The 24,911-nt window shown below is 40.5% G+C and overlaps 1 protein-coding gene across 7 annotated transcripts; it reads right to left on the bottom strand.

The window, feature by feature from the left end:
* Nucleotides 1-95: 95 nt before the first annotated feature.
* CTXN3 (cortexin 3) lies at nt 96-23,906 on the bottom strand. Of its 7 annotated transcripts, none has more exons than XM_077911507.1 (3): nt 23,749-23,901; nt 10,983-11,336; nt 96-3,441 (listed from the first exon to the last, which is right to left on the bottom strand). In XM_077911507.1, exon 3 carries the CDS (start codon nt 3,340-3,342, stop codon nt 3,097-3,099), a length of 246 nt encoding a protein of 81 aa, XP_077767633.1. In that variant the 5' UTR covers nt 3,343-3,441; nt 10,983-11,336; nt 23,749-23,901; the 3' UTR covers nt 96-3,096. The 7 variants fall into 7 exon arrangements, with proteins under 7 accessions (XP_077767633.1, XP_077767632.1, XP_077767631.1 ...); XM_077911506.1 differs by lacking the exon at nt 23,749-23,901 and adding an exon at nt 22,377-22,742; XM_077911505.1 differs by lacking the exon at nt 23,749-23,901 and adding an exon at nt 12,505-12,580.
* Nucleotides 23,907-24,911: the final 1,005 nt, after the last annotated feature.

The following is a 24,911-nucleotide window of genomic DNA, read 5'->3' as shown; positions in this document are numbered from 1 at the left end:
AGAATCAACCTCTGGGGATGGAAGGCTGTAGCAGTCTACACTGTCAGCAAGCTCCCCTGAAGAAACTGGAATTAGAGGGACCTAAGGAGGCAGAATTTTGGCTATGAATATTTACTTTATCGTTCTCCATGATGTTTATACATTTTTATTTTACCATGATCATGTACAACTTTTACAAGAACAATGAGTGTGTGTGAGGCATGTATATTTTTTTAAGTTTCCAGATGATTTTGTTAGTATGGGAACTGTAAGTCCATATCAAGCATTTGAGCAAGGATTCAGACACATGCCTTCTTTCATTTCTTAGGTCTCCAACAAGGTTGAAAGGTACTTCAAAAGCAAGAACTAGCCCTGTACCTTTCCTATCTCTCCAGTGCTAAAAGTGCCAGGCTCAAAGCAAGTGCTTAGTAAACACTTGAATGGATTTAAATCGACTCAATAAAATAGAAGAAATTGAATAGGAACACATGTGACATGGTACATTTGAATAAAAAAGAAAACATTTTAATTAGTGGGTTAAAGAAATACGTATTAGCAAAACAGAAAAAAATATTCAGGTGACATAACAGACCATAGGATGGCTGCAGATAAGCATTAGTGTGTTGCTTTAGATCTGAAAGCAAAGGCTCTTCGGAGGCATCAGTGAACTAGCAGCATGTAGATACCACGAGGTGGTTCTCTCTTTTTAATCAGACTCATTCTTGAAATGGTGTGTTCCATTATAAAGTGTATAGCTAAAGAAGAAATTTGAGTAGTTGGAGAGAGTTAAGAAAAGAATCAAAAGCCCCATACATTGCTGGCAGGAATGTAAAATGATGCAGCCACTTTGGGAAACAGTCTCAGATTCTTCAAAAAGTTAAACATAGAGTTTGAATAGAACCCAGCAAATCCACTTCTAGGAATATACTCAAGAGAATTGAAAGCATAGGCTTGAAGGAAAGACTTGTACACAAATGTTCATAGCAGCACACCTCATACTAGCTACTGGATAACCATGACAACCAATGGACCAACAAAACATAGTACAGCCAAACAGTGGAATATTAGTTGGCCATGCAAAGGAGGGATACAACATGGATGAGCCAACTTTGAAAACATGCTAAGTGAAAAAAGCCATATACAGAAGCTCACGTATCCTATAATGCCATTTATATAAAATGTCCAGAGGGACACCTGGGGGGCTCAGTGGTTGAGTGTCTGCCTTTGGCTCAGGCCAAGATCCTGGGTGCTGGGATCAAGTCCCACATCAGGTTCCCAGTGGGGAGCCTGCTTCTCCCTCTGCCTGTGTCTCTGCCTCTCTCATGAATAAATAAATAAAATCTTTAAAAAAAGAAATGTCCAGAACTGGCAACCACAGAGAGACAGAAAGTGGATTTGAGATTGCCAGGGGCTATGAGGAAAGGAATGAGACTTCACTACTGGTATAGAATTCCAGAATTAGTGTCAGTGGTCACACAATTCTGGAAAGGTACTAAAAGCTGCTGAATTGTACACTTTCAAAATGTAAAGTTTATGGTATGTGAATTATATTTCAATAAAGCTATTATTTTTTAAATAAAAAAAAACATCAAGAGGCGCCTGGCTTGCTCATTTGGAAGAGTGTGTGACTCTTGATCTTGGGATTGTGAGTTTGAGTCCCACATTGGATGTAGAGATCAATTTTTAAAATTTTAAAAAGAAAGTCATGGGGGAACATGAGGAGGGGAGAAATCTGGACAGCAGGCCCTACAAAGAATGTTAAAGAAAAATAGGGAAGACAAGAAAGCAGTTTTACTAAGGGCTGCTTTTTCAGGCATAGTTGGCTTTTTTAACTTTTGTAATTAATAAAAAAAAAAAATTGGATGGCTAGCTGAGGAGAAAATTAGAAGACACCGATTTTAAGTACAGCCTCAGGGGTTTAGTTGAGACACAAGGTTTTCCTACCAAGAGAAGTGGGAATAAGAGGTTTTCACATCTCTCTTTTTGGTGGTCTTAAACAGGCCTTCGAATAGGTCGTATGTGCACAGGACGATGTGTGGGAGTCCTTTCTGAAATGGGAGACGGATGAACTCAATGACCTTGCAGCCTTTCCTGTCTCTCAGAACAGTGCTCATCCTCTGAGCTTCTTGTCACATGCTGCCACCAGTGCATTCGTCTCAGTGACATAGGAGAGGAGACAGTATCATTTCTTGAAGAGTTTTATTTGGCTTCTCTCTTCAGCCCCAAACATACATTCCTCTTAAGACTGTGAAAGTCTTCTATTCGTTTTATTTTATTTTATTCGTTTATTTTATTTTGTTTTATTTTTTTAATTTAAATTCAGTTTGCCAGCGTATAGTATAGTCTTCTCTTCTAAACAATTAACTTTTTCTTTAAAAAAAAAAAAACTCATAGCTACACTCACAAATCATTCTTTCAATCATTTATGTAAAGAAAGTAAATTCAAGTTATGTATAGCTACGTCTACACTGCTTATTAATATGAATACCTAGAATGTACTTGGCCTGGTGGAGAGTTTTCAAAGCTCCATAAGCCTGTGAATTCAGTTTTACTTGAGAAATAAAATGAGGTCATCCTAACTCATCTTTTCCAGAGAGGGGACTGTTTCTGCTAAGCACACCCTAATGCTTTGATTCCCAGTGCTCCTCTGGGTTCACTCAGCCTCTCAGAGTGAGTCTCTGCCCAGGACCTGGATTCCCATGCAAATAAAACCAACTGAGGGACACGCTGAGAACAAGGAAGCCTCTTCATGGCCCTGTGACCAGATTTGTTTCAGATCCTTTCCATTCTCCACTCTCTGGCTGGGTGGGAGAGCACTTCATTTTATGGCAAAGTTTGTCTCATTGCCAATGTTCTTTGCTTTCACCACCGCACACCTTTGGCAATATTCATTCAGGAGTAAACACAGAAATTCAAGACTTCCTATTTCAGGAGACTGTTAGAAACCTTCATCTCCAATATCCTTCAAAACCTAATGGCATGTTTAATAAATGAGGGATTGTAGGCCTACGACCAGGTGCTGTTAAAACTTGGTGCTAAGAACATTGACTAAAGAGGATTCCTCGCCAAGACATGATGCACTTCACCCCTTCAGGAGGGGGTCCTGCTCCCCCTCTGCTAGGCAAGGGCATGGTCAAACTGCCCCTTCTCCAGGCCTTCAAGTCCATCCGCCCAGGTTGAGGTCGGCATGCTCCGATATGGGTCCAGAAGGATCCGGAAGCACCTGACAATGAGGATGCCCAAGAAAATGAACAACAAAATCACAAAGACAAATGTGGTTTTCTGCTCCAGAGACATGCTAGAATCTGGTGATGCATTCTCAAGGGGCACTAGGGCTGAAGGGACGGGCTGTCCTCCATCCATCGTCCAGAGAAGCAGGAGCTCGGGATCTCGCAGTTTCCTTTTCTTCCATCATCAGTCTGCTGAGATCATGGTGGCTGCACCGTGGAGCCACTGAGTGATCTGCAGGAAGAAAGGGAAAGAGACAGGATAACTACTAAGGAGCAGTTTATTTCTACTCTCACAGTCCTATTTGTCAGAGAAAACAAGGAATCTCCAAGCTTTTTCCCAGACGTGCTCAATTCTGTGTAATTATGGGGAAGAATCTTTTACTCTTGCATGAAATTACCAGATTGTCCTCAGAGCAGCCACCTGGGGCCAGGAGGGATGGGCAGGGAAGACAAACAGAGTACAGAAGATGAGAAATGTGCAAGGTAGTGTTGACCTCAGGGTGTGCTGCCAACTTGACATCCGAGCCCAGTGTCCCCTGCCAGGTCTCTTCTAGATTCCCTCCAATCACATGACTTTCACATCATCCTTATAATGATACCACTGTTGGAACACCAGCCATGTGCCAACGCTGTAGCTAAACACAACATAGGTTAGCCACTCTACTACAAGCTCCGTGAGAGCAGAGACCACTATAGCTCCAGTGGAAGGAAATTAAGGCTTGGAAAAGGTGCTTAACAGGGAACTCTCATGGAGTATCGGGCTCTGGGCCTCAGCCTCTGGCTTCCATTTTACTGCTAAATGAGTATGGGCCCTTGGAGAGGTCACTAAGCTATAAAAATGGAATCAGCAATGCCTGTGTATCTCATGGTGCCACTATGAGAATGAATGTCTGCAAAAACACTTTGAAAAATATACAAAGAAGAAAAACAAGGAAAATTAAGAGTTGCTTCACTTCAGACATGACTGTGGAAGCCAGAATGCTTCTCTTTCTCTTTCTCTTGCCCGAGCCAAGGGAGAAATGAGGCATCTCAGACTCCCAGACCACCAAGCTCCTGCTGCTTTTCTTTTTTCTTCAGCCAACAAAGACCAGGTTCAATACTTGACCCCGAGAACTCAGCTAGGGAGAAGGAATTGATTGGCTGTATTTTTTTAAAAGCTTTACAGTGGCCTCCTACTGTTAAAGACCATTTGATAAAGAGGAAGAGAAGGAAGAAGATAAGTTATCACTATAGCCATTTTACTGGGAGAAAAATTAAGATATGTGGATATGACTGTCTTTAAAGGCGAGTTGGAGCATACACAAAGGCCATAAAAGACAGAGAACTAAATCTATGTATGAGTCTGTTTATATGAAAAATTGTGTAGCAAAGTAGCATGGGAATTAACAGTGATTCAAAAGAAAGGATATTCAATGAAAATAAGCAACCAAATAAAAATAGAAATTATGACTTAAAGCTAGAAAACAATATTTCTACATTTAACTCGTTGCCTTGAAGTACAGCATTAGTGATCATAATAACAGCTTATATGTATGTTGACACTTCAAAGTTTATAAAATCACAATTTAAGACACAGTTTATAAAAGGATTTACAACCAGTGTCTACAAGGAAGGAGTTACAAGTTTGGGGAGAAAGAATATTTTGCAGCTCTGTGACTAAATTTTGTTTAAGGCTGGAATAGCTGCAGTAGATCTGTTTATCATCCATTTTTATTTTGAAGCAAGATTGGGATAAAATTTGATGGTATTTCTTAAAAAATCAGCCCCTGATATAGAGGACGTTGTTGGACTGGGTCTGGTTTGATTTGCTTATTTTCAAGCACCCTCCCATCCTTGGGTGTTAACTCTCAGCAGAAAACTGAGCTGAGTAGAGGGGGCTGGAAAGGGTGGCCAGGGCTTCCAATGCAGCAATCCTTAGTGCTTGCTTCCAGAAAGGGCCCCAAGAAATATCCAGACTAGACTTATTCATAGCAGGTATAAAATTCACTAAGGGCTGGGTCACAAGAAAGTCGAGTGCTGCTAGAGGTATAAATGCCTGAGCCATCCTTCCATGTCCTCCCAAGGATTCCCATCACTGTGACCCTGCCCTCCCCACAGACTTACTAGAATCCCACTCTATGTCCATTTTTCCTCCAGGCCAAATGAGGCCAGAGCTCTTTTCTTTGTCTATTCTTAACACAGCTGAGATAGCGATACATTTTCAGGAAGTTCTATACAAAAACATTATGTAACCCAGAAAGGAAATATAGGAAAATTGAAGACCATTAACTGTGTACGAGTACCACATAAAGATTTCTGGATCTGTGAAGTTCATTGAAAACAGGAGAATTGAGCCTGTGCCGACTCCCTGGCCATAGGCTGGGTGGCCAAAATAGCAATACCTTGTTCTGTCCTTCCCTTCGCACCCTCGTGTCCACTTGATGAGAGCCATCTTGATGCCCAAGAGCAGTCTACCCCAGGCTTGTCATTCATACAAGGCAAAATGCCAACTCCTTTTCTCCTAGCTCATCATCTCATACTTCCTAGGCTTCTCCATAACTCAGGTTTTTAAGCTGATCCACCATCCATGTGGGGGCTGCAGGGATGGGCGACCATTCCAAGAAGCCCCAGCAAGTAACCCAGTCATCCTGATTCAGGTTATCAGCCACATTTCCCTCTTCTGTCTTCCTGTAAATGAGTCTGGAGCCTGGCTTCTTTGCAGGGAAGCCAACCCTTAGAATGATTTAAAAATCAGTTTTAATTTAGTTTTTTAATTAACCCTATTCTGATTAAAAGGCAGATGCAAGAATATGGTTAAGCCTCTCTACAGCTTCCTCACATGTTTTTGAGAAGCCTGGTAAAATATAAACACATATCCTCCAACCCTCTGTCACCCACCCCTTCCTGATAAACCAAACTGATGAGAAAACGGAGATGAAAGCCTTTTGAAAACACCACAGCTCTTTATAAATTGTCAGCCTCCTCTCCTGTCCCAGCTATACTGTGATAACCAAGTTCCCATTAAAATAATTTCATTTGGCCAAATCCTCAAAGCCCCTTAGTATATTGCAGTATTTCACCAATGAGAGTGACACATTAACACACTAGCAGGGATTTGTCTAGGAAAACTGCTCTTAACTTCAAGGAGGGGAAATGTGGTAGATAGTAAGGAGACCGATGAGTCTTGCTGGAAATGAAGGGCCACTGGGGTTTGGGAGGAGCAGATGTGGGGTGCTGAGGACAGATGGCCCAAGAGAAAAAAGTCTTGGGGAGGTTGAGGGATGGTGGGTACAGATGAGAAAACCCAGAGATGGTTGTAAAGGGACATGGGGATACGGAGACCCAGGAAGTAAAGCCAGTTCTTTCACAGCTTTGCCTGGGACTGATTGAAATCCCTGGAAAAGCCTGCTTGATTTTAAACCCGCAATCAGCTAATCAATAATTTACAAATTTGGAAAGCTCAACAGCACATTGAAGTTAAAGGCAACATCGCATAGAGTAAGATGCAGAACAAGAAATAAATGTTTGACCATCACAGTCCCAAAATACGCAAAGACATCAACATTTTTAAAAATATCTGCCTCAGAGTGAAGTGTCCCTTTTTGGCAAAAATGATCCTTGTAAAATGTTCAGACTGCTTTTACCTGAATAATGAAATCTGCCTTTCAGACAAAGAGAGAAATCTGGGCAAGTAAATTATTTCAAAGAATTCCGACGCAACTACCTAAGTGTTAACAATAACAAAAGGCGGTTATTTTCAGTACAAGAGGGCCACAGTTACTCATGACCATATTTTAATCCTAACTGGCTTCCCCTTCACGCAGCACATTCATGTCTTCCCTTCGCAGGTCCATTTGTATGTGCTCTGGACACAATAAAGTCTAATTTCAATACTGGACCACCAAGGAAAACATAATGAAAAGATCCCATCTCAAAAATTGTGTCACACATCCCCTGTCTTAAGTCAAGTTCCCCGGACTAGGTGATAGTCACAAAGTATAAAACCCTCTGTGGTACCTACAAAGCCCCATGTGAGCAGTTCCTCTAAGCCATAGTCATTATCACTAGCAGCCACTCACCTTCCTTAGAATAATCTGCCAAAGGCCTCTCTTGCCCTCCCCATACTTCCTACAATACTGCGCCAAGATCCATCTTTCTCAGCTCAAATCTTACCCCTTCTTCCCTCAAGAAAACCTTTCCTTTCCAACGACCCAAGACCCCAACTGCCCATTGACTCCCCTACAGACCTGATACCTCTGTTCTCTGGATGACAAATCAGGTCATATTCCGACACTGGAATTCTTGTAAGTTCTTCATTTATTTTCATAGTTAGGTGAAACAGGAGCAAACATCAAATTGCATTTGGTTTGTGGTAAAATGGCCCAAGAAGAACAAACTTACATGTGATCAAGTCTGCAGACACCTGAGGAGACCGTCCTCACTGGGTCTGCTCTGCAGCTCCATCTAACGCCAGCTGTTCTTTGAACTCCTCCAGGCTTGTTTCCCACCTCTGAGCATTTAATCATGATGCTCCCTGCCTAATGCCCTCCTCCTCACTCTATTCCCGCCTGTGGATTTCGCTCCCTCCCTCGGAGTTCACACCAAATCCCACCTCCTTGGCGGGGCCTTCATCTGTCCCTGCGCCAGAGGCACAGGGTGCTTCTTGCTCTGCCCTCGGGAGCACCGCACCTGCATTCTGCAGCACCACCTCGTACAGGATGAGTCCCCAGGGTGTTCAACTCTGTCCCCTTACTAAGTGGCAAGCTCCTTGGGGGAATTCTCTGCAGCTCTGGGGTCACTGCCTTTTTAAATAGAGGTTGAATCGAATCTTTGGCCCCCTACAATCCAAGGAACTGAATTCAAATTTTGAGGTGCCTGCTGATACAAAGCAGGAGTAAAAAGCACATGTCATCCAGCCAGCCAGGGATGTCAGGCCATTGTGTTTGAAATAGATCTTATTTCAAAGAATCAGAGATAGTCTGAGTCACAATGACACTTTAATAGTCTCCGATTTCATGATTTGCAAAGCAGTTATTGGGATTTTTCACATTTTCCTTGGCTTCAATGCTGATGGGTCGGGTCCCATCAAATACAAAAATTAGCTGCCACCCTTCTATTCCAGGGCTCAAGGCTTTCTTAGCTGATCTGCATGGCTGGTGGGGAAGATCAGCTCTTTAAAATATCCTGAAGCCTGACATCTTACCTGGACACTACAGATGCCAACATGTACCCTTTGCAAGCTGGGATCCTTTGGGCATTTCATTTTGTTAACATCGTATTATATAATTTAACAGGAAGGAAAATTACTTTATATGAAGCAAATATACCTGAAAGCAATGATACATTTCTTTTCTCATCTTTAAAGTGACAGCAACAGAATTAGTTGGATGCATCTGGCACCTTGCTCTGTGCAGCTGCCCATAGGCATATAATCCCACCCTCTCACTTTTGTGCCCATCACTTCACCTACCCAACCCCCTTCTGCATTGGGTTGCAATGGTCATAGTGATAGCAGATGCAGCACAAGAGGAGTCCTGCCTAGCACACAGTGAGCATTCAATAAATATATGATGATGAATGAGTGTTTCCTCTTTATACCATTTTTTGCACAAAATGATGTTTCTAATTTCTTTCTAACAAGCACACCAGGGAATGGAGATTATAAGTAAATTGCCCCCAAATCAAAAAAAATCAGGTATCAGAAGAGAAGTATTCCCCTAAGGATGCTGACTCGCATGTTTCTCTCAGGGCACGAAGGAATGAGTAGAAAAGTCAGTCATCCTGTGGCTGCTAATGGTGTGCAGGGTGCAGTGAAGCAATGCTGTCTGTATTTTAAGTACCTCTAAGCCACAGAAGTGCCACACCTCATTTTTAAAACTTCTAGGCCAGAAACCTAGTTATGTGACTTGACATGTTTTCAAAAGTAAATGCAAAAACAGTGAGTCTACTGAGCAAGAACACTCAGGGTTTGTACAATCACATGGGACGGACAGGACACTTTGTCCTACAAAGACATCCTGTGTATCTTATTTATATTTATCTGGCAGACCAGTGAGACCACTCTGTAGACTGTACCGGGAAGGGAACTGGCTAGGTAGGCAGGACTGAATTTGTAATGACTAGCAGAGACAAAGTTCCTCCAAGCGCTGCATTATTCTTCAACAGTTCCAAAACTGACTGTTGAAATGTTAACATGCCTTTCAATGATTAACGTAATACATATCCTGAGAGTGATGCTAAATAGAATCATCTCTATTTTTGAGCTAAACAAAGCTTCAGCTGCATTGTTGTTTGCATAACTGGAGTCTCTGGAGATATACTCCACCCTCCATCCCAACCCTCACACCCCAGACGTGTAAACACCCCCTGCGACCCTATTATATATCTTCCCCTATAACCGTGAGCCTTCCTCAAAAGCCACCTCATCATCTAAGTAATCAGATCACTGTATAAACAAAAGTTATTACCTATGAATCTTGCGGAAATGCTGTGTATGAGCCCAGTGAACAGTAATTTGCATTCCAGGATATACACACCAAGATATAAAATCTTTCCTATAAATTGAAAGAATTCTTGGCCCTCTTGGTGACCAGCCCAGAAATTCAGAATTCAGTTAAAAATTTCCTGGCTCTTTCTAGGCACTTCAAGTATTTTAAACAACATATACCTCCTTTTTTTCTCTCACATAAACACATGGCAACTTCCATATTTTTCTTTTCTGAATACAGACCTCTTGATCTGATACAATAGCCCTGATGTTTCAGAATTCACAGGATGGCAGAAGATAGATATTACTTTATACACTCAACCAATAGACCCAGGGCTACTCGAAAGCCCTAAAACAATGGCTTGGAATCCATGTGAATGCGGTCAGCTAGGAATGTCAACAGGCAGTTCTGGAATGGTTGCCAGCCCCCAGTGCTGTCCTGGGAGGTCTGCTCCCTCTGTCACTGCAAAGTCAGCCTGCAGATGTCTGCTTGGGTTAGGGAGTGGATCCTGTTGTTCCTGGCCTGCCAGCTCTGGGTCAGCAGGAGACCCTCCTCTCAGCCTGAGCCCTAACCTCAGCTTCACTTCTTCCCTGCCTTCATCTTCCTCCTGACCTCTGCTAGAAGAGTTTTAAAGGGACTGCAGAGCAAGGCTGCAGCCTAGCTGAGAACATCAGAAAAATCCCGTGTGAGTGCCCTGTCGGTGACTGGGGTACCAAAAGGCACTACAGGCAAACCGGAAGTTTCGCTGCAAATGATAAACCTTACTGTCATACCCGAGTTTGCTTTCTCGTTCCTTGTGTGTGTTTCCCAGTGAAAGAGAGTGCTTGCTGATATCTCAAAAGGCTGGGGCTGCACCGTGCTTACCACCCAGGGACACCAGGGATGGTCAGCGCTATCATTATGAGTTGTTAAGTTGTGATCCTTTGTGAACAAATTAAAACATCCCTTTCAGAAGGCTGGATGTTGTAGGCGAATGGAAAAATTACTATAATGGGCAAATAGCTTTCCAGACTAATTTACTGCAGCTTAGCCAAAAAAAAAAAAAAAAAGCCTGTTTTACTACTCCCTATCCAGCATCGGTAGCACTGTGAACTTAAGCATGCTTTGAAAATCAAAGCATCATTCCATTTCACCCCTTCATATTAGCTTGACCTAGCAACTATTTAATTAGACTTCATCTGACATCTAGATCTAAATTCAGAACTTGGATGGAAAAGGCATCCATGCGATTATTGCTCATGCATAAATCGTAAAGTTAGAGAAAAGCATTAATTAGCTCATCAAAGACACAGTGTTGGTCAAGTACCTGGATCTGGCTGAGCAAACACTTGATCCATTTCCTGGTGGAACTGTTACAGGTAGTTACAAGCCTCTTTAGTTTCCATCCTTCCCGACCAAGCTGTGTTGAAGCAGTAGACAGTGGTAGCTGCAAGCAGCTGATGGCACACCCCAGCTCCAAAGCTGTTGTTTCAGGCTTAGAAACTTCCCATTAAAACCCCCGAGTTAAAGGAGCATCGTCTTTCTGTGTGAGGGCATCGTGAGCGGCCAATACGGCTGCTTCTTTGTGGCGAGCCATGATTTCAGTTCTGCCTCAGCAACTCTTCAGAGGCTTCTGCTTCAGTGAGTAGAGGCAGTATCCTAGCAGTGTGTCTGAAATCATCTTCAAGAAAGCATTAACATTCAAAAGGAGTACGGGGGAAAACATCGCAGGGCATTCCCATACCTTTTCAAAATCAAAGCCATAAATCTACCAATGCTCTGTTCTCCCCTATTGATTGTTGACACTATTGCTCTTTGGGGATGTCAATTAGCACCTTGCAGCAACCAGCCCCTATATTGATTATGGCTTCTGACCTTCGGGCCAACTTAATTAAGGGGAAGCCTTCTAAGGAAGGGTATCAACATAGTATTTGGAAAACCAAGGAAAGGCTCCTTTTCCTAAAGAAAACAGAATTGACCTTTCAGAAAAGCAGTAATTATGGGAGGCGAAAGGGAAAGAACAATTTAAAAAATCATATTTTTACCACCTGTTTGTAAATTTGCTAGGCCGTAGGTAGGTTGCCAGGTCCAGTGTATCCTTTGGCCAGCCTGCACGATCATGACCTTGGCAGGGACCCCACCCCACGCAGGCTGCCAGAGACCACTGATTGAATAATGACAGACCTTTGGTGAGAGAAAGTTGTTATAATTCTATGGATTCTAGTTACATGGCACAATCCTTAAATTATTTTCCTTGGATAGAATGCCTAAATAAATTTGGAAAATGTTTAAGGATAAAATTCATCTTTTTTTTTTTTTTTTTAAGTACTTCTCTGGAAAGAATTCAACACAATCCTTAAGATGGAACATCCTTGTTTTTTGGCAACTCACCACTTTCTTTGTTGAAGTGGAAGCACAGTTAGCAACAACACCCACCCACCAAATGATGGGGTGCATGATATTTAAAGCTCACTCTGACGGTGCCTGTCAGCTTTGCTGTCTCTTCGGCTCTTGCGAGAAGCCGGCCATTACCCAGTAGCTGTAGGGGACTGGAACAGAGCTCATTGTCTAGGAGGCAAATCTCCATCTGCTGGCAGCAGACAACAACCCTGGGTAGACCTCAGACCCAAGAAAATGTAAATGCCGAATGCCATGATCTAATGTCGCAATCAAATGCTTGACATTAGGAGCTAAACTCACTGCAGGTCCTTTCCCTCTGGCATTCCAGATTTTTAACTGAATTTCCTTTCTGATGAGTTTACCTGACTGTATTTACACACACACACACACACACACACACACACAACAATGAGACATATGAAATCCAACAGAACACTGTCAATACTAACTGGTCTCCTTTGTGCTCTTCAGCCGACAGCGCTGGTGGATGAGTGACCTGTCTCAGTAATGCCAACAGAGTGTGGTTCAGGGAACATTCTGACCCCACCCATACTTATATACTTATCATTCCATGGGGTGAGAAAGCACTCTAGTTAGAAATAAGCCTGAGTTACTACGAGCTCACCCTGCCCGGGAGGCCTCCTCAGATATTGTTTTACCCTATTGACTCGTAGAGGTGGAAGGGAACACGAGAGGCCATGGCTGCCCTGCAGCTCCTCTGCAGCCTGAAACCACCCCAGAGAGACAAGTGCCTGGCCTATTTTTAAAACTCTCCAGAGAATTAGATTCCATACCCCATTCTGACAACCTCTGTTCCAACTAACTCCTCCATGGCTTACTTGGCCTCAATGGGATGGCATATTTCTTCTCATTCTATCCTGGCTGCAAAAAAAGTCAGTCATTAACCACTGCACAATTTTGTGAGTGTGCTCTTCCCCTGACGAAGCTGAACTAGGTAAACCAAAGGGCATTCGGTGAAGATCCTGCAGCCAAGTTTGGATATTCTTTTGTAAGATCATTGCCGTTGAAATGATGGGAGTGAGCCCTTCCCCATGAAGCCATATTATGTGACTCATCCTGAATTCTGAAACAATGAATAAGGATTGATGAAAAGTCGAGTTCCTTGAACATTTCATAGTAGGTCGTGTTTCTTTAGACTTCAATGCTCTCTTTATCTTCCCTCTAAGTTCTTCTCCAAATGTCTGCTTTCTGGTCCAGTTTTAAATCAGGAATCTAGAATGCTACACAGACCTGTACAAAGCTCAGACTAACACGGATTTGTGGTGAATAGGATGATTTCATGCTATGCTTCTCTAACACATTCTGATCCCAAGGTTACTCTTGGGTGTTAATTCAGCACCTTCTTTTTAACCACACAACATCCAGAGTCAATATTATCAGAAATCTATTTTAAGAACTTTTTCTACATTCTAACTGTGGGTCTCACCTTGAATATTATTTAGATTATGATCCTTCCCTTAATGTCTGTCCCATGCTGCACTTTTTCATAAAGTAATGGACAATGCATAAAAAAATAAAAACAAAAAAAATGCTTCACGAACCATCAAGCTTTATGCCAACACAAAGCTGTTATAATTAGCATTACCATGGTTGTGTTTCTAATTCTGAAAATTGAATTGATTCTTGATATAATCTTCAAAATTGAAACATGATTTTCTTTTCCCATTTATTAGTAGAATCCTTGTAAAAATCTATTTTCTTCCTTTATGTACATTTTTCTTTCATGTAGTCAGGAAACATTCACTAAATTTATTTATTCAGCATCAGATATGTTCTGTGTTGGGTGGGGAAAGAATGAAAACTATGGAGAAGTCAGTGCCTGAGTTTGTTCAGGTTGTCACTGCACAATTCTGGGAGGTTCTCTGGTATGGACCCGGAGATGCTCCACATGGAGCAACGATAGCCAAGCTTCTGGGCAGATTAGCCCACCTCCACTGCTTCCCACTTCTTCACCTCCCCTTCACTGCTTAGCCAGCAAACATCAGAATTATGTTCTCATATCTCTATAGGGCTTGATTTCACAAGGCCATCCGTGGCTTCTCACCATCACAAGCAAAAAAACAAAACAAAACAAAAAACAAAAACTTGTGGCATTGATCTTCCTTGCTGTTTGTGGCAACACTGGACATAGCTGACCACTCTCTTCAGGAAAGTGCTGGATAAAAGGACACACAGAGGAAAGGGGAATGGCAAAACCCATCTCTCAGCCCTCTTCCCTCTTGATCCCCTCCTCTCCCTTGGTGCCCCCCTTGGTTCCACTCTCTCAACTATCTCTCATTTGCCCTTAGAGGCGAACGTCAAGTTTAACTCATGTAACCACCAGTGAATATGAAATTAAGGGTGGAAAAACAGGCAGGCTAGGATTCATGTTAATGGGTTCACCACTTTTAATTCATAAAAAAGAATTGAAAGTCAGTTTATGTGTTATTTTTTTCTCTTCTTAGTTTTTTTAAAAAATCAATACATCACGTAATAATAAAGTTGCTTTTTTTAAATCAAGATGAGCTCTATTTATAATATCCCTCTGATGTGCCCAGTCTAAATGTAAGTTTATTTATCCACTCAGCTATCTTCACAGGTCAGTGAACATTCAAAGCGCAAGGGAGCAGTAGGGAAGGTTTAATAATATTCACACCCAGCCTATAAATTAGGACCTATATTCAAGCATTATTAAAAGCAAGCAGGTTAAAGTCCAACTGCAAATTGGCAGCCTCCTGGTTTGATTTTTTTTTTTCTTGAACACGTTTCTGAACACATCACATCTGTGGTATGTTGAATGCTCAATTAGTAGCTGATGAATCTGGAACAGAGTAGTATTCGAAATGAAATGAGAAACAAACTACTGCAACTCCCTGGAAATGTATTTGGAAAGAAGACAACACTGATAGAATGTAATATTACGGCTTGCCCTGTAAAATGAACAAGTTTGTTCATTTTTTCCTTTATAAGTCAAAATTAATAAAGCATCAAGGAAGGAAATGCATCATGAAAACCCCTGTTCTATTTAGAGATAGTATTCGCAAATTTTAAGATATTAATTCTAATTACAGCATGAAAGTATTAGAACATTACTATGGATTATTCACTGTTCAAAAGAAATTCACACTGAGGAGTTAACAGCCTGGTGGGTAAATTTATTCTTTTTATATGCCTTGTACAATAATAACAATTTTCTTAATGACTTTGAAATACTTAATGCCTTTAAAGTGTCATATAAAGTGCCAATTAGAGTTTTATACAAACCATCCCTCTCAATTTTTATGCTCTCATTTTGGCACTATTCTTTCTGTTCAACAGCTGCACTGCAGAAGGGACCTCTACTTCCTGGACACTTTGAGGGCTGAGCAGATTAAAATATTAAGATGATTTAGAAAATTAAATAGAACAGGCCTGAGAATTACTGACCTGTTAGCCTGACTTTCCATACCTGATGAAATTCTGGAACTAAAAATCTCACCACTGAAAATCAATTTGAAAACACCCAGAGGAGGAAACTAATCATACAAAGACATTTTTAAAATGCTGGTTAAAAAAACTTATGAAAAACCAATCTCAACTGCTGATATTTCAACCTGTGGAAATGATGGAAAGGAGGTTGAAGAATGAAGAAATAATCATAAACACAAGTTATGATCTATAGTTGCTGAGTGCAAATTTCAGCTGCCTCATTGCTACATCTTTCGAATGATATAATCGATTGCTGCTTGAAAAATCATTTAACTTTACAAATATTCCAATATTCTAGTGGGATCAATCAAAAGTTTCAGTCACATAGTATATTATTTTAAAAGGCAGACTTTAGAGGCACCTGGGTGGCTCAGTGGGTTAAGCATCAGACTCTTGGTTTTGGCTCAGGTCATGATCTCAGGGTCATGAGATCGAGCCCCACTTCCAGCTCCAGAGTCAGTGGGGAGTCTGCTTGAGATTCTTTCTCTCTCTCCCTCTGCCCCTTGCTCTGTCTAAATTAATTAATTAATTATTTTTTTAAAAGGCAGACATTGAGTACATCTTTCTCTTCCAATCCTAGATTTCAAGCTTTGACACCAGCCTACCATCTACAGTTTTGTCTTTAAATAATATCTATTACATATTTTTATATAGTGTGTGAATAGTATCTATCAACTATATTTCTATTATATGGGATATTAAATTACTTCATGAGCTTGTTAAGCGTGAAGATTTGAGGGGCCCAGGCTCACATTTTTGTTTATTTTTTTTAAAAGATTTTATTTTATTTATTCATGAAAGACACAGAGAGAGAGGCAGAGACATAGGCAGGGGGAGAAGTAGGCTCTCTGCAGGGAGCCCAATGTGGGACTCGATCCCAGGACCCCGGGATCACACCCTGAGCCGAAGGAAGGCAGACACTCAACCACTGAGCCACCCAGGCATCCCATAGGCTCATATTTTTTAATTCAGTAAGGCCAAGAATCTGTATTTTGAGTAAGAAACCTGTATGACTAATGACGTAGTGCATGTGAAGTCTACATTTGGAAAACAATAAAGTTAAATGCTTTTTTTCCCTTCCTGATTGGCCAAATTAGGTATTTTATTTTACTTTTTCATTGAAATAGAGCTGACAGACAATGTCACATTACTTTCAGGTGTACGACATAGTGATTACACAGCTCCATCTGCCATCTGTACACTCTGCTCTGCTCACAACAAAATTAGGCATTTTAAGTCCTTGAGGGAAGAGCTTTACGCTTAAAACTAAGGGTATCCCAGACCTCTTTAATTAAATTCGTGGACCCATCATTAGAACTATGCATATACTATATTCTGCCTAAGGAACCTCTGCCTGAAATTTCCATTCAAACTATATCCATCTTCTCTTTCTTCCTCCCATTCGTTCTTATCTCCCATAAAGTGACAGTGAACAGTGACCAGAATAAAAGCCCATAGTGATGAAGACAACAGAGTGGAACGAGAGGCAGAGAGAAGCTTGGTCTATTCCAGGGACAGGAAATGAACAGAGGAGAGCTAGCTGGTGAAGCAGGTTCAGACATCGTGCAGAGGGGGTGGCAGCAGGGATGGGGTGGCTGAGGAGAAGTGGAACTACAAATAAGAAGAAGTGCCAAGTCCGGGGATGCTGCCTTCTGGGGTTGTACAGCACCTTGACGGCTGGGAATCCTGATGTAATTATCAGGAGAGGCATTGGCAAAGATTGAGCCAAATTGTCACTTAGGACAGCAGGGTAGGAAGAGACAATGTCAGCATTGACAAAATAGACAAGCATGAGGTCAATTTGTTAATGAGAAAATAACCAGAGAAGTGAAGAGAGCAACTGCTAAAATTTTGCACTGCCTGGGGTTAGACCCAAGAGGTGAGGGTAGCGCAGGGGAGCACTACTTTTCATTATAAGCCTTTCTAAGCAATCTGACTGTTTAGTCGTGTGCATATTGTTTAACTACGTGCAATTTCACTTCACTGAAACTGTCAGAGTAGCACAGACAAACCATTAAAAAAGAAATAAAGCCCTCGCTTGAAACCCAGGCAATGAGTCTCTTGTGATGGCATCTTAGGGGTCAGCCACAAGTGAGCAGAGAATTCTTTGAGGACAGAGGCTTTCTTGAACACCTGAATCTCCCTTCAAGGGCTGTTGTCTGTTCTGCTTATAAGTAAAGCTACTCCATCTAGGAGCTCTTGGAACATCTTGCATGCACTTAAAATGTGATTTCTTGTAATCACATGCAATGCAATAAAATCTAAACTATGGCCCTCATTTCCCTCTATCATTCAGACATCATCTATTTTTAAATGTGTTATGTATGTATGTATGTATTTAGCTAACTTCTGTTATGTGTGTATTTATTTAGTTAATTTCTATTACTTTTTCATTAATTTTTTTAAATTTTTATTTATTTATGATAGTCACAGAGAGAGAGAGAGAGAGAGAGGCAGAGACATAGGCAGAGGGAGAAGCAGGCTCCATGCACCGGGAGCCCGATTTGGGATTCGATCCCGGGTCTCCAGGATCACACCCTGGGCCAAAGGCAGGCACCAAACCGCTGTGCGACCCAGGGATCCCACTTCTTCATTAATTTAAGTGTATATATATTTATACCCCATTAAATTTCAGAAACATTTGAAGGAAGCCATGAGTTAGATTATATGTCCTTAGTGCTAGCCGAATATAACTTTTATTATATATTCAATGAATTTTCCCCTTGCTGATCTAAAAAAGGCTGGATGTATTTGTTTTCAAATTTTGAAAAATAAGATATTTTTTAGAGTGGTTACTTAGTTGAAGCATGAGACACCATATGTAATCTTTAAAAAATCTTGTCTTTTATAAACTTTATTTTATAGGAATTGTAGATAAATAAACACAATAACATAGCCACTAAGAAGTTCAGTGTACATCGCTAACACCAAATGAAAATGCTTTGTGGGTAATTAGTAGAGATTGAATATTAATTTGGGAAACATTTTCAAAGAGCTTGTGAAAAGGGCAACTCTTCATTTGAAATACTCAGGCACCGCACCTTTCAAATTACCTGAGGCACAGCAGATATTAACTAAGTCTCACTTCCATTTGCTTTCATCCTCATGAGAATGCCCTTCAGCATTACTTTTAGGAAGGGTCCTTGCTCTTGTTCTCAACATTTTTCTTAATTCAGAAATGGATATAGAATCAATTGAGAAAAATGAACACTTAGTATGGCCAATAGCCCTGCAATTGGTATTGTGTATCATGAATATGGTTAGGGGCTTGGGTCAAATGCCAATACGATATTCAGTGAACTATGGATTACTAATGTGTAAGCCAAGAAGAGCTGTGTTTGCAAATGAGGAAAGGATGAAGAAAAATCTCTATCATTCCCTGCACATGCCTATGTTTCTAGGCCAAGTCAGGATGGCAAAGTGGGTCATTCATCATTAACAGTCACCCCTTCCCTGGTCATGCCTTTGAAAATTAGCCTCTATGATTGGAGATGAGCTTTTGCTGGCTCTTGGAGCTCTGTCTTGACTTCCATCTACAGATGGAGTGCATGCTTTGTCTGTCTACCTGATTACAGCTCCTTACATCTTTGTCCCCCCCAAAAAAACTTTCTCATTCTCTGGTCCTGTCATTCCAGAACCACATCTATTTATGTAAAATAATGAATTACCCTTCTCCCATCATGGATTGTCTGTTCAAAAGCTACCTGGCTCAGGAAACTAAATACAACAAAGAAGGATAATGGAACTTATTTTTGCAACTCCAGTCAACAACAAATCTTCTTATATTTTCTTAATACTCAACACCACAAAAGCAAAGAAAAATATTAATTAGGAAAATCAGAATAGCAATACAATCACAGTAACAAAATTCAGCAGCCTTATACCTTTGGTCTCCCTAGACTTTGAACACTTAAAATGGCAAGAATTGTACACTTTTACGTGTTTCTATCCAGTGAAAATAGTGTGTGTGTATCTGTGTGTGTTTGTGTATGTAATCACTTTCTGATTAGACTATAAGATACTTGAGAATAAAGGAGGCTGGGCCTCCTATTAATTAATTAATTAATTTATTTTGACTGGCTATGATATTAGCAGAAATAACAAATTTACCCACAGACTTCATTCTCTGTTGTCCTAAGTAAACATTATGGTTGTATTTTTTCCTACTTGTTTTCTCTTGCAACATCATTGTCATCTTTGCCTGCCATATTAAAATAAGTCTAACCAAGCATAACCATTAATTACTAGCTTCCAACCAGTAATCTGCATTTGTATAGTTAAGATGGGCCAGATAATGCTGTGATTAAAGAACAAACACATTTTCAGTGGCAAAAAATAACAAAATTTATTTTTTGCTACATGTTCATTAAGGGTCACTTGAGGATTCTGCTCCAAAGTGATAATTTTCCTCATTTCAAAACCGAGACAAAAGGGACAGCTTCTACCAGCTATAGAGGTGGAGGATAAAGAGAGCATGGTAGAGCATGTCCTGGCTCTTACGGCCTCTATGAGGTGGCTTCAATTACATGGACAAAGCAAATATCATGGCCACATCTGAATTTAATAGGAGGAGAAGTATAATTCTTTCCTAGGAAGGAACATGAACTCTGTCAAACAGTGACAGTCTACATTACATTTAACTATAGTTTTATTCTTTACATAGTGACTGTCCAGAGATCCCGAGCCCACGATAATCTTTCTCTGGCATATACTCTCACTCATCTCAGCATCCTTAAGCTTCATCCTGTCCCAACATTATCTCCCATCTGGTCACTCTTCCAGGTCCCCCTGACCTCAGTTGGGTCTCCTGCTTCAGCCTCCCTGCCTCCCCTTTGGTTCTAGCCTCAGCCTGGATTTTGTTGCCTGGGTTTATTTGGTTTCTTTAGTCTCTGATCTCTTAGGTCCTCTTATAGATTATGTCTTGTCTCCTTTCTAGCTTGGCCCAATAAGACAGTCCACTTAGCATGTTGCCCTTCCAATGCAGTCCAAGAACTCTTTGGCTCTTTTGTAGTGAGCAAAGTCATGGCCTGATGTTTCTGGATTCCCCTCCCACACCCTGACTCCACACCTAATGGGTCAAGTATCACACTGAGTACCTCATAGGGGCCATACCATCCCAAGACACCTAATATAATTATTCCAGTTTCATAGGTACCTAGAGACAAGACGACAAGACTTGGGGAGTTGAAACAATTTGCTCAAGAGCACAAAGATCACATTTAAAATATTTTTGCCTACCTGTATTCTGTATAGCCTCAGATACACAGACATGATCATGTCTCAAAATAATTCAAAAGTTTGATAGGGGACTCTGGAAAAACATTCATTTCTTAGTGGACAGGGTAAGTAGATGTGGACATACAAGAGACTGCATCAAATCTCAGTTTGAGCATTGAGCCTCTCATTTGCAGGAATGTCTTGTGCCAGCAGAAAGAGGGAAGAAGCATGGCGTGGGTGTGGGTGAGAGGTAAGTGGGAGGCAGTGAGCTGGATCTCCACAATAAGGCACCAGCCATTTCTTGGGTTTGTGATCCTTAGAGAAAAGATCACAATTTTCACCTACCTGCAATGTTACAAAAAAGTTATTTTTTTTTAGATATGAGATATTATTTGTCTTTGTCTTCCTTGTCCTGCTACACCATGTTTTACTGTTTTGTTGGTTTTTTTCCTAACTGCACACCCCTATGGAATCCTTGTAACCTCCTTGACCTTAGCCACGCCCTCTCCTGGATGCATGTAGAATCAGAATTTTAAAATAGCAACAACAATTCTAATAAGATGGAAGTATCAGTTTAGACTGCTAGAGACTCCAGAAGGCATAAACATTGTTTAATGGTTCTGCTTCTTCTCTGTCCTCTGAGAACATAAGCCTGATGCCTTCCTGAGTGCAGAAACAAAAAGCTCCTCAGAGCAACCAAATCAATCAATCAATCAAACAAAGAAACAACCTCACCTAAAGTTAGTATTCTTGATAGTAACTGGCCTATTCACTTTCCTGTGTAGATTTAAGAGTTTTAAGGTCGTTAGGGGTTTTGAAGAGGCCACTATATGGCAAGACCACTAACCCAACTATTGCACAGCTGAGTTCCTTGGTCCTTTGCTACCTATTCCCACTCAACTGAGACAGTTGCATTTCCTCTTGAGTTCAAATAGTGCATTATAGGTGGCCCCAACTGAGCATAGCACTGGGAAGGGGTTGGATGAGAGAATAGATTGTCTAACTTATAAATCCACAAAATTATTGTAACTTGATTCAAAGAAGAAATCCCCATCAATATTTTTTCATGTTTGTGTTTAGTATTATAAAACCATTTCTCAAAACTGTACTCTAATTAGCTCAGAACAAAAAGAGAGCTCCACACTCCATCTCAGTGATGTTTTACTGCAGGAGGTATCAATAAATAAGGCAATCAGTGTTGCACTGGTTTAAGAATATCGAGTTCCTTTATTTTAGGGAAAATTTTTTGGGTCTCTGGCTACATATTATAACCAGAATGTAAGCAAGCTGCAATTTGGAGGGAATCTTATGCAATTTTGGACTTGATAACTCATTCAGAGCAGTGAAATCTACCACTGAGAAAAGACAATTGAAAGTTACTTGAAGACTCCTGGGTCTTTTGAGTTGGGACCTACGGGAGGTAAAGAAGAGCAGAGAGGCCTGAAATCTGCATTCTTACAGTGGCTGTGTGACAGTGTCCTAAGTAAGCTAGCTCTTGGGTCTCACTTTCTCAGCTATTAAATTAAGGAGGTTATAACTAGACCTAAAATGTTATGATTCTATGTCTATCATATGCACACAAGAAAAATAACACTACTGTCTTCCCATGCTTAGATGAGCTTCCCAGAGCACTCACCATCTCCTTTGGGATAACTGGAGGGAGGCTGATCCCTTTAAAAACTCCACCTTTCCAGGTAGAATGGTTCCACCAGTATTTCAGGAGGAAAATTAGAAGGAAATTTTCATCTAAAGGTTGAGGGAGAGATTTCTTGAGTGTTTTTGGATGTATTTCAGGAGGAAAAAATCTGCAGTATTGCCTTACAGACAGTTTCTCTCAAAGGAAGAAGAAATGGAGTAACTCTACATTATGATTTGCCTCAAGTCTTCACCTCCACAGGCAGAAGTCAGCTGTTGAAATCTGAGGAGTAAAGCCTGGAAGCATGGCAGGAGGTGGCGAGGCATCTTTTCCTGCTGCAAGAACTTCTACCCAGTTCTAACATGTATGTTTGCTACCCTCTGGGGAGCAGAAGAGACAATTAGGTCTGTTGTAGATGAAGCACAATCACAACATCCATATACAGTCCTGCCTTTACAATTGAAAACATCAAATATCTGGAAGTATTTTCCACAATCCTTTTGAGTATCAAAATAGTTTGATGTTGCCTGTAAACCAGTCATAGGGAATTATACTGCTATTCTAAAATACTCGAGCTATCCTCTTAATGATAAATGAGAAAGAAAAATTCAATTCTACAAACATGTTTTCATAAACACAAAGAAAACTAATTCAAATCCATCATGATTTGAGTAATCGGTTTAATTCAAACATAGTGGTTGGTAATAGCACTAGCTATGTTTCTTTCAAAGGCTACTATTTTTAAAATGAAAATAAATTCAATGGATTTCAAGCAGAAGCATATTCTCCGAAGACCTAAATATAAAGAGCCATTTCAGAGAGTAATTAGAAATCATGATGCTTTCATCAGTACTTTCAATGGAAAGTTTCTCATGATGCTTTACTAGATAAGTTTTTGCCATTAAGATTCCCCATAAAATAAGTAAGTACCTATATTCAAGCCTCTTTACTATGTTGAAGTCTGGTCATATTGAACCATAATGTAATTTCAAAATTATTTCTATTGCTAGCAACTGTCATCTGTGTTGGCTTCTCCAATTCTCTGACCCATCTCTTAATCATCTCCAGAAACCACTCATCCACCATAGTCTATTCCTCAATTAGCTTGACCCGGTCCCCAAATGACACAAAATAAAATAAACAATCAGCAAAATCTTATATAAACAATTCATATATAAAACATCACTTAAATATCACACTAATAGATTATAAACATATAAAAGAATGAGGTCTAATGGAAGGGCAGGAGTTCATAGTTAATGTCAACATAAGACATAAAGCAATTTAAATAGTTGCATTGTCCTTCCTCTCTCTCACTTTCCCTGTGCCTATATACTTACATATGTAAAATGGGGATAATAGTAGTACTTACCTATCTCCCGGGGTAAGATGTTGTTGTAAGGACTAAAAAGAGCTTTAAAAAAAGCTTAAAATTGTTCCTGGCACATAGAAGTATATGCTATTATATAAGTACAACTATTATATAATCATAAATATTACTTTCATCTTTTGTCTTCTGATTGCACCACTGATAACAGCACATTTTCCCATGATAAAATACATTATAATTTTTCATTTCAGCATAAATCCAGCAAATTCAAATGCAAGTATAATTTTAAAACCTCCTGCCTACACTCAAGTTGGAATGGAAACCTTAAAGAAATATTGAGGTCTATTCTGAATCATTAATGTATATGTCAGAGTTATTTTTTCTCATATCTTCACTATATGCCAAAGATCTTAGAGATGCTTTACATGTAATAATTTATTTAATCCTAAGTATTGTTAGCTGAATTTTGCAGCTAAGACATAGACTGATTATATGACTTGCCCAATATCACACAGGTAGAAGGCGATGGAAGAAGGATTCAAATGAAGGCAACTGGCCTCTAGAGGTCATTTGATTATCCTCTCTGCTATTCTTGATACGGATGGAAAATTCCTCATTTCAGTTCCTGAGATAAATAACTACAATTGTGTAATAACAGACAAGTCAGTTTTAAAACAACAATTCTTGGCAAAATTGCCCAAATTCAGATCCTTTACAAGGGGCACAATTCTATTTAATGGACAAACTCATGGAATCTCTGTCCTGTCTCCCTAAGTACATGTGAAGCCTTGTATCCTCCACGAGGAGCCTTCTATCCTCCAGAAAATCAAATGTAGTCAAAGGCATGTAAGAGGCCCTCCATAAATATCTGGGCTTACGGGACATTTTCCCATCAGACTCTAATTCCAGAATTCGGTTTCAATGAGGTGATTTTTCCACTTCTGATTTAGGACTGGTTTCTCCCTAACAATACTTATCCCCTGTACCATACATCTGGTCAGCCTACCCTGAGTTCACTGGAGGTCCCCACCTGGCAAGGCTTTGTCTTTATTCTTCTCAAAGACATCTGCTCTCTCTTGCTTTTAAAACAAAATTATCAGGCATCTGGGTGGCTCAGTGGTTGGGCATCTACATTTGACTCAGGTTGTGATCCCGGGTCCTGGGATCAAGTCTCTCATCGAGCTCCCCATAGGGAGTCTGCTTCT

The sequence above is a fragment of the Canis aureus genome, chromosome 10 (genome assembly GCF_053574225.1).
Source record: "Canis aureus isolate CA01 chromosome 10, VMU_Caureus_v.1.0, whole genome shotgun sequence".
In the NCBI taxonomy this organism is placed as follows: Eukaryota; Metazoa; Chordata; class Mammalia; order Carnivora; family Canidae; genus Canis; species Canis aureus.
This window is presented reverse-complemented; position numbering and strand designations above follow the sequence as displayed.